Source organism: Bos taurus, chromosome 21 (assembly GCF_002263795.3).
Source record: "Bos taurus isolate L1 Dominette 01449 registration number 42190680 breed Hereford chromosome 21, ARS-UCD2.0, whole genome shotgun sequence".
In the NCBI taxonomy this organism is placed as follows: domain Eukaryota; kingdom Metazoa; phylum Chordata; class Mammalia; order Artiodactyla; family Bovidae; genus Bos; species Bos taurus.
In genome coordinates, this window is record NC_037348.1 from 67,030,253 (window position 1) to 67,039,891 (window position 9,639).

Consider the following 9,639-nt stretch of genomic DNA (forward strand, 5'->3'; position numbering starts at 1 on the left):
GGGTGAGAGGGGAAGGAGCAGGTGCTGGAGCAGAGCGAAAGGTCAGAGTTCCTTTTCCTGCTTGTTAAGCTTGAGAGGCCAGGGGTGGTTGGGTACGTGGATCTGGAGCTTCAGACTAGAGGTAGATTCTGGGAGTGGTCAGCATATAGATAGTAATCACGCCCCTGAGATGAGATGTCCGGTCTGCGGAGAAAGCACAGTAGGAGCAAAGACAGGTCCGCTGCGTCCTGGGCGTGTCTAGGACTGAGCCCTGTTTACACTCCAAGGCTCCGGCCATCTGTTCATTGCCTGCAAAGGGGCATTTACAACAGTCAGTCTATTACCATGAAATTTACAGACTCAGAGTACAGTGGCTAAGAGCATAGCCTCTTGAACCTGAGTGTCCAGAGCACAGACAGCAGCCCTGCCCCTTCCTGCCCGCAGGGTGTGGGTTTGTACCTTCATCTCTCCTCAGCCGGAAGGTGAATAGACATGCTCCCCAGGAGGGGTGGGGAGGATGGGAGGCCGGCAGAGGGTCTGGAGCGCCAGCCCTGGGGAGAGCTCGGGAAAGTTGTGCACACGGGGGAAACCGGAGGTTCATTTCACCGGGGCTTGCAGGAAAAGCTGCTTGGGAGGTGAGGTAGCAGCAGTTTTGAAGGAGAAGCACAAAAAATTTTCCAGAACAAGAAGGTAAGAGCAGGGCAACACAGAGAATGAACACTCATCAGACAGGTGATGGGGACTGTTTATCCTGACTGCGGTGTCTGTCTGTCTGTCTTACTCATCCGAGGGCTGCTCAGCCTCCCGTGATACACAGGCACACACGTGTGCATACGCTGCAGTACTGATTACTCTGACCTGGGCCTCCTTTCTGAGGGCATCTGCTCTGTGAGAGTAGAGCAGATGTTTGGGTGGACGGATGGGATAGCTGGGTGGGTGGAAATGGAGTTCTGGAAATCCACATTAGACCAAAGATGGATGAAAATGTCTGTCTGGGAATCGAGTGTATCTTAAAAGGTGATTTTTCCGCCCATTGAATAAGAAGTTTTAAATACTTGTTTATACAAAAAATTGGGACAGAGAGAAGTACAAAAAAGATAGGAAAACATGACCTGTGAATCCCAGTGCTCACTGGTCGCTTTATCATGTTTGTAATTTTTTACGTTTTCTAAGAGGTGAACTTGTCAGACTCACACCTTCCGTTAAAGATGCTGGCAGCCTTCACCTCCCAGTCTGGCCCTCAGTTTGCCCGGTTCTGTCCGGGCATTGGAGGTGAGCCCTGCCCTCCAGGCCATCCTGGCAACGAGACCCGGGCTGCTGTGCCAGTGGAGCCCAGCCCAGGAGGAAGGCAGGGCCCTGTCCTCTGGCCTCCCTTCAGGGGTGCTAGGCTGGGACTGCTTTCTGCAGCCTTCAGGGCGGGCTTCGGGCCTCTCCTCGCAGTGTCACCCGTCTCTGACGGGACTTGAAGTATCTAATGGGCTCTGTGAGTGTCTTGGCACTTCTGATGAGCTCCCAGACCGTGCCACCTCCTTCATCGTAAGAGCTGCTGGTGGGAGGGGTCACCGGGTCAGGTTCAGCCTTGTGTGAAGCACCCCAGAGGGTGTGGATCCCCTTGTTCATCACTGATGATTACAGTGTCCTGGGGAAGAGACGCAAAGTGGCGGTTCCCACGTGGTGATGAACTCAGGCCCGTTGGTCTCTGTAAAAGTCCTGATTATATCGGGACTGTGTCCACAGAATAGTAACTTGAGAGGATTTTCAGTTGTGTCTGATTGCTGGGTTAGATGGAAAATCTCAAAAGACCTGGTCGTCTCTGCTGCTGGCATCCCTGGCGTGTGACCAGCGCCCCTCTCGTTGACTGTCTGCTCTCTGGCAGGTTGTGGCCAGGGCAGCAGGGCAGAGGCTGTGGTCTCTTGGTGGACACCCAGCCGGCTGCTGCCCGCGGCTGGGCCTTCTCTTCAGCCCGCGCCCCCCGGGGCAGGGAGGAGAGGGACCCAGTTTCGCAGTATTCTGTCTAGTCACCCTCCAAAAGAGTGGCTCTGGGCACTTTGTTAGTTTTGTTTCTGTTGCTTTTTTAAATCAAAGGAAGGAAATGGGCATGTAATGATCTCCTTCAAGTTTTAATGTTGATAAAAGTGACATTTGATCCTCTTTCCCAGGCTTTGAAATCCCCTCTCCTGATAGTAGTACTTCCCGAGGGAGCAGCGTCTGTAAGTGCCTTTATAGAATCAAAGCTCTTGGCCACTGTTTTTGCTGTGACTACATTGTGGCTTTTCCAGTAGCTGCTGTGGCTTTTGAACTGTTTGTTTTTAGTATTTTGTTATAAATTAATATCTGCATTGTAAAATGCATACCCATCTCTCCCCAATAATTTTTTTCCTGCTTATCATGTTGATAGCAGTGAAAAATAAAGTGTGTGTGCTTGAGAAAACTTCATTTTAGCAGTGGTGGCTTTAATATGGTCACAGGTTTATTTTTGTTGTTTCCTTTATACTGGTTTCATATTGTTAGAAAATCTTGTTTGTGAGTGCTGTTGATGATGGTAGTTTTGATGCTGTTGCGTTTCTTCACTGGATTAATTTTAGAAATGAGACGGTTCCTTCTGCATCCAGAAGGGTGATTACCAGGGGGAGAGCGGGTGGGGGAGCCCACATCCTGGGCAGCTGTCTTGGCGTGCAGACCTGGCATACTGATGCCCAGATTATGGACGTTATGGGATTTTGTGGGCGTGATCATGGCAGTAGGCCTCGGAGCATTTTGGTGTTTTCCTGTTTAATGGAGAGCCCGGCGGCGATGCTAGGCGACCTGAGAGCCTGTCTCACCCTGAGACCTGCCATGTCCTTCCCGCTGGGGCGGCCCCCTCAGCCTCTCCTCTGCAGCCCTGGAGCAGGGGCTTGCTTCTCCTGGCCCCCCCACCGACCCTGTGCCAAGACAGGGATGTGGGGGGCGGGGAGCAGGGCCCCTGGCCTGGCCCACGCTCACTCAGCGGCAGTTCCTTCCTCTCCTCATGGGACTTCGGGCTTGTTTTCTCTGCTTGCCTGGGTTTGGTCCCGCTCGCTGTAAGGAGCTTTGTCCCCAGAATTTACACCCTGCTCCTCTTGGGCGCCTTCTGCCTTGGCCATCTGAGTGTCACATGTCCGGCGGTTGCTGTCCACAGCCGATATCCCTGTCCTCCCCGGTCACTTTCCTCAGCTCCTTACTCAGTGGGTATACGTGGACGTCTCCCCCAGCATGGCCGCCGTCCGCTCCTCTCTGTCACACCCTTCCCAGGTGCTGTCCCTCAGCTCCTCGGAGTCTGTTCACAGGCCTCCCCCACTCCGCCCAGCCTCACCCCCTGGGAAACCGTCCGTCCTGCCCCCACCTCTGGTCGAGTTTAAGAGCTTCTTGTCGGGGGACAGTTGTCACAGGCTCCGGAGCAGTCTCTCTCCACCCGCACCGTTCTGTGCCTCCTGACGGGAGATTCCGCTTGGTTCTGTGACTTCCCTTTCCAGGAATGTTGGGTGTGAGCCACAAATTCAATGTAAAATTTTCTAATAGCCACAGTGAACCATTTAAAAAACAGGTGAAGTTGATATTTTATCTAATACATCCAAGTATTATTTTGGCATGTAATCAATATAAAATTATGAATGAGGTGGTCTCCATAGTTTCCCAGGTCTTCAGAGTTCAGGGTGAACTGTGCCCTTGCAGCATGTCTCGCTGGGCCAGTCACTCTCAAGGGCTCGGGGCTGTGGGGTTGGTCAGCACTGGGCTTCAAGGTCACTGCCCAGAGCCCTGAGCCTGGGCCTCCGTGTCCTTGAGTCCTAGCTCACGATTCCACATCTGATTTCCGGCCCTTGCTCAGGTGCGCCAGTGGAGGGGGTGCCAAGCACGTCCCCGAGCTGCCTGCCCCCAGCCTGGGTGCCTGCCTTTCCCCGGCTGCCTCGCCCCTCCTCTGCCCAGGAGCTCCTCACAGGGGACCTCGGGTTTTGCCAAGAGTGTTTTTCCAACATAAACATGTGCTCGTCCAGCTCAAGGCCTCACTGAAACTGGAGAATGGAAGCACAGAAGGGAAATCCCGTTTCTTAACTTCAAGAACTAAGATGCCTTACTCTGTTTACTAGACATTTTCTAGAACAAGAGTATACCCTCATGGTCCCGAGACTGGGCTGCATTCGTTCTAGTTATGGAGCAGGGTATTCTAGGTATTTGTTTCTTGACTTCTGTTCTCTTTTTCTTAAACCCAAACCAAGAACAGTATGAAATAATAGCCCAGAGCAACTTGGTTCAGTGACTCCTAGCCAGCCCAGGACATGTGTCCCGCACCTCACCGGGGCTGAGAGGCCTGTGCCGGGAGTCACCTGGCGGGCGCGTCGCCAGGACGACAGCTCGTGGTTGGCTCCCCGTCCGCGCCCTTGCTGCCCTTCTGTGTGGACGCCCTGCCGCCGCCTCCAGCCGCTGTCTGCTGCCCTTTCCTTCTCGGCTCGGCGAGCCCGCATGCCAGGGCAGAGGCCTCGCAGGCGCTCCTGTGAAGCTGAGTCCCTCCTCCCCGCCCCCTGTCCCTGTTCCTGCTCGGTGTTCGCTCACAGCAGACCCTGTCCATTCCCCTCCTTTTCATCCCTCGTGAACGCAAGTTCCCCGCGGGAAGGGACGGCTGTGAGTGGCGTGTCCATGTCGGCTTGTCGTCTGTGCTCAGTGCAGGAGTGAACGAATGGGCGTGGGTGGTGAGCGGGAGGGCCTGCAGGGAGCCCCGCAGAGCCTGTCCCCCGGGGGTGACAGGGCACTCGTGCCTGCCTTCCTTGGGGAGCGGGACACCCACACCCTGCCGGTGGAGTAGACGTTGTTGCATCCTCCGTGGGCGGTAACTGGTGATCCCTGGAAACAGTTGCCAGTGCGTGCGCCTTCTGACCAGCTATCCCACTAGGACCGTGCCCTGCAGCTGTGTCTACCGGTGAAGGCTGCAGCACACACCAGTTAGTCTTTGCCACCTAAGTGTCCGTCAGCAGGGGCTTTTCAGATGCAGCGCAGCACGTCCGTGTTGTTGAGTCCTCTGCACCATAGGAAGGCGCGGAGAGGCCATCTTCGGACGAGTACCGACCGACGCGCGTGGTGCGTGACTGGGTGAGAAAGCAGAGGTGCAGACGGTGCAAAAGAGGAAGCTGGGTCCACATGTACCTGTACTTGCCGTGTCCCCACAGGAAGACCCTGGGAGACGGACAGGAAGCCAGCGACAGTGATTCTGGGGTGGGGAGAGGGGTGTGAGTGAGGCTTTCAGCTGGACACTTTTATATGTGAATTATGACTGTATCACCTATTTAAAAAACAAAAGCTTACGTCGTGGGGTCTATGTATGCAAAGCCTCGTGCTCAGGGCCTGGCCACAGAGCAGATCCTCGGGTCAGAGGTCAGCACTGCTGTCCTGACGTGCCTACCACGCGCCCAGACCCACGGTCCCCGAGACGAAGAGGAGCTTTTCCCTGCCCTTGTGCCCAGGCTGGTGGCAGACTGACGGTGCAGAGCACTGGAGAAGCCCTTTCTATGTTGGAGTTGGAGCTGTGGGCCGTTGGTTTGGGTGGTTTGCAGGTGGTGAGGTGTGGCATGTCTGGTGCCCCAGCAGGGCGCGGAGGTGGGCTCTGGTTTCAGTCCCTAAGTTGTATCCGTGTGTGTGCTTACAGCAGGCTCAGTGCACCTTTTAAGCTTGGGATACTCTTGAAACGTGTTTTGGCGCCCCAGTAACATGTATTTAATAACGGTGCCGTGATTCTGTATCTCCATACCTCACAGTTGCAGAGAAATGCCATTTTTATTTGATAGCATTACAATTTTGAGTTCTAATGGAGTCATTTTTGCAGTGTCTTTTTAAGCCAGAAATAAAATTTTCTCCTGACCATAGTGCTAGATATTTTTGTGTTCATCCTTAAATGGAGAGATGTTGGAAAGATTGAGATGAGGTTTGGTTGCAGTGAGATATGAGGTGCAGGAGTTGAGGCCACACACAGCTGGGCGGGGGAGAGGTCGCTTCTGCAGCTGCCCCGCGAGGCCCTGGCCGGGAGGTGAGCCGCACGGTCCTGGGATCCTCGGCCCCCAGGCGGGTCACATTCAGAGAGACAGCCTGGCCCACTGGGTACAGCAAGGCCTGGGGGCTTGTGAGGTGCCCCCGGCCTCCTGTGGAAACCCTGGCAGAGCAGCCTGGGCTTGCAGGTTGTCGGCCTTGGTGCAGGTCAGCTGCTGGACCGGTGGGTCCCGGGCAGGAGAGGAAGGGCGCGAGGGTGACTGTGCGGCTGTGAGATTGCAGTGACAGTGAGGCCGCCTGCTGCTTGGAGCCCTCGCCCGGCCCGCAGGCCCCAGCCCCTGGCCCTGCACCTCGTGCGGTTGGGCCTCCCCGCTCCTCCCTAGCTGGGGACAGGTTGACCACCTCCCTTCTGGGGCCTCATTTTCTGTGACTTTCTGTAGAGATGCAGCAGACGCACGGCGCGAAGCCGACTAGGCACGGGGCCCCGTGTCTTGGTGGGCTTCCCGTCCCTGTGGCCCGTGGCCCCCTGAGGCTCGGGTCAGGGAATCCCAACCACACGGGGGAAGTGGGAGCATGTATCGCCTCCCAAGCCTGAGGGCTCCCAGAGCACCAGTTATGGGGGTGGCAGCAGGACTTACTGGGAGCTTTGGGTCCTGGGAACCCCAGTGGTTTCTGGTGCCGTGATTTGGGGGCCGCTGAGCTCCGTGCGAGGTGTGCAGGCAGGGGCACGGGCGTGGGGCCATCCTTCAGGGGTTTCCGCTTCTGCCTTTCATGCTTTTGGTTTTAAAGGGAAAACCCCCAATCTGTGCCCATTAAAATTGGTCAGTGGGTCAAAAATAAGCGTGGGGTAGAGATTAGGTGTTAATCATCTGTTAATGTTCTTAAACACCGCCTTGTTCCAAAGAAGGTGGGGGGATGGCCTGTAAGAATACACGCAAGACAGGGATGGTGAGTGAGGCAGTCAGTGAGTCAGGGCTGAGGTCAGAGCCCAGGGAGGTGTGCGCTCCGTGTTGCTGGCTGCACGTGGACCATCCCCTGACCCCCGGGAGTCTGAAGGGGCAGGTGCCGTGGGGACGGGCCACAGGGGCCGTGAGGGCGCAAAACAGCAGAGCAGAGCGCCTGGGGCGGTCCAGCGCTCAGCCGTGGGGCCCGCGAGGCTTGCCCAGGGGCCGCGTTGCACGGAGGCTGTGCAGGTGCTGGAGTCCCAGACCCCGGGCTCCCGAGTCGGATGTGTGACGCGCCAAGGGCTGCCCCCGCCCTGGTGCGTCCTGAGCCTGGCACAGCGTCGCGCGAGCACAGACTGAGCTCCCAGCAGGGTTTGCTGAATAACTGACACCCTCAGTGCAAGCCAGCGTCCCGACACCTCAGTGCAGTCCTAGAAAGCGATTCCACGAGGGCCCAAATGCCCTTCTCTGCCCTGCCCGCAGGCTGGGGCGTGGAACGCTTGGACGGATGTGTCCATTCTCACCAAGAAGCAGACAAGGTTTCTTGCTGGAAAAGTAGACCTTGAAAACTTCTCCATTGTGATAACTTGTTCTCCTTTGTCTTCACAGAGACTAATAGACAAGTCACGAGTAACCTGTGTCAAATGGGTTCCTGGTTCGGAAAGCCTTTTCCTAGTAGCCCACTCGAGTGGGAACATGTACTTGTATAATGTGGAGCACACTTGTGGCACCACAGCCCCCCACTACCAGCTCCTGAAGCAGGGGGAGAGCTTTGCCGTGCACACTTGCAAGAGCAAATCCACGAGGAACCCTCTCCTCAAATGGACGGTGGGCGAGGGGGCCCTCAACGAGTTTGCTTTCTCCCCAGATGGCAAGTTCTTGGCGTGTGTGAGCCAGGACGGCTTCCTGCGGGTGTTCAACTTTGACTCGGTGGAGCTGCACGGCACCATGAAAAGCTACTTTGGAGGCTTGCTGTGCGTGTGCTGGAGCCCTGACGGCAAGTACATCGTGGCGGGCGGAGAGGACGACCTGGTGACCGTCTGGTCCTTTGGGGACTGCCGCGTGATCGCGCGGGGCCACGGGCACAAGTCCTGGGTCAGCGTGGTGGCCTTTGACCCCTACACCACCAGCGTGGAAGAGAGCGACCCCATGGAGTTCAGTGGCAGTGACGAGGACTTCCAGGACCTTCTTCACTTTGGGAGAGACCGAGCGAACAGCACCCAGTCCCGGCTGTCCAAGCGGAACTCGACTGAGAGCCGGCCCGTCAGCGTCACGTATCGGTTCGGCTCCGTGGGCCAGGACACGCAGCTGTGCCTGTGGGACCTCACGGAAGACATCCTCTTCCCCCACCAGCCCCTCTCGCGCGCGCGGACACACACGAACGTCATGAACGCCACCAGCCCCCCCGCGGGCAGCACCGGGAACAGCGTGCCCACGCCCGGCAGCGCCGCGCCGCCCCCGCTGCCACGGTCCAACAGCCTCCCGCACGCCGCCGTCTCCAGCGCCGGCAGCAAGGGCAGCGTGGCGGACGGCGCCATCGCTGCTGGGGTCAGCAAGTTCGCCACACTCTCGCTGCACGACCGGAAGGACAGGCACCACGAGAAAGACCACAAGCGGAACCACAGCATGGGACACATCTCCAGCAAGAGCAGCGACAGACTGAACCTCGTCACCAAAACCAAAACGGACCCAGCGAAAGCCCTGGGGACGCCCCTGTGCCCTCGCATGGAAGACGTCCCCTTGTTAGAGCCGCTCATCTGTAAAAAGATAGCACATGAAAGACTGACTGTGTTAATTTTTCTTGAAGACTGTATAGTCACTGCTTGTCAGGAGGGATTTATTTGCACATGGGGAAGGCCTGGTAAAGTGGTAAGTTTTAATCCTTAATGCTGCACCAGATCTAGAACTTGAATAGGTAGCGATTTTTTTCTTGCGGGAGGGGTGGGGTGTACAACGAATGTGAACGACACTTCTTATTCTTAATGTAAATCTAAATGCATCAGAGCCATAATTTTGGATACTGCATGCCATATAATTCCAAATCATTTGATAATTTACCTTAGAACGTTTAAAAAATATAATCAAACTAATTGCCAGCCAAGTCAGTCACCCTCCTGCGAGTATAGAGTCCCACGGTTAGCCTTCCTGTATTAGACTATTTCGATTTTAGGAAAATCATGCCAGTGTGGGGAAACAATGACTTTAAAATGCTAAAATTAAAATTTCTGCTTTAACTGGAATATTTTTGCTTAACTACTCAATTAGAATATTGTACACCTGATCAGAGTGTATGTTCAATACAGACGGCCATTAATTGTCATTTATAGTCCAATTTTTTATCTTAATCATAAACTGTTTAGGAATCTATGAAATTTAACTTTAGGAACAAAGTGTTCAGCAGGGTTGATTGATATTATTTTTACATTGTTCTGGCAATCCACAGAAAGAGAAGAGCCTTAATTTTTAAAACCCATTTTAGTCATTTTATGACAATTAAAATTGTTTAATAAACATCTTTTTTCAAAGAAGCAGTTTGTAGCACTTTGATTGAGATTCTGTGCACTGATGAAGTAGCCACATCTCTCAGAGCCTGGACGGTTGCTGTGGACTGCGGGCCAAGGGCGCAGAAGTGCCTCTTGTCACACAGCCAGGGTCTCGCGTGGTGGATGTGACTTGCTTATGTTTTTTCCAGCAAGGGGAAGGAGCTTTTCTTTTCTTTCTTTTG

At 54.9% G+C, this 9,639-nt stretch overlaps 1 protein-coding gene across 12 annotated transcripts in view; it reads left to right on the forward strand.

The window, feature by feature from the left end:
- The window catches only part of WDR20 (WD repeat domain 20), a 65,045-nt gene that overhangs the window by 47,133 nt on the left and 8,273 nt on the right, over positions 1-9,639 (forward strand). For 8 of the 12 annotated variants that reach the window (XM_059879058.1, XM_024981783.2, XM_024981772.2 and 5 more), the window contains one exon: positions 7,524-8,783. The exons of 1 other annotated variant lie outside the window; for it this stretch is intronic. In XM_059879058.1, the coding sequence (XP_059735041.1) occupies positions 7,611-8,783 (1,173 nt within the window). In that variant the 5' untranslated portion in view covers positions 7,524-7,610. Of the gene's footprint in view, positions 1-7,523; positions 9,443-9,639 lie in introns of those variants that run through there. 3 more of the 12 variants (XR_003031380.2, XM_024981779.2, NM_001191156.2) reach the window with 3 other exon arrangements.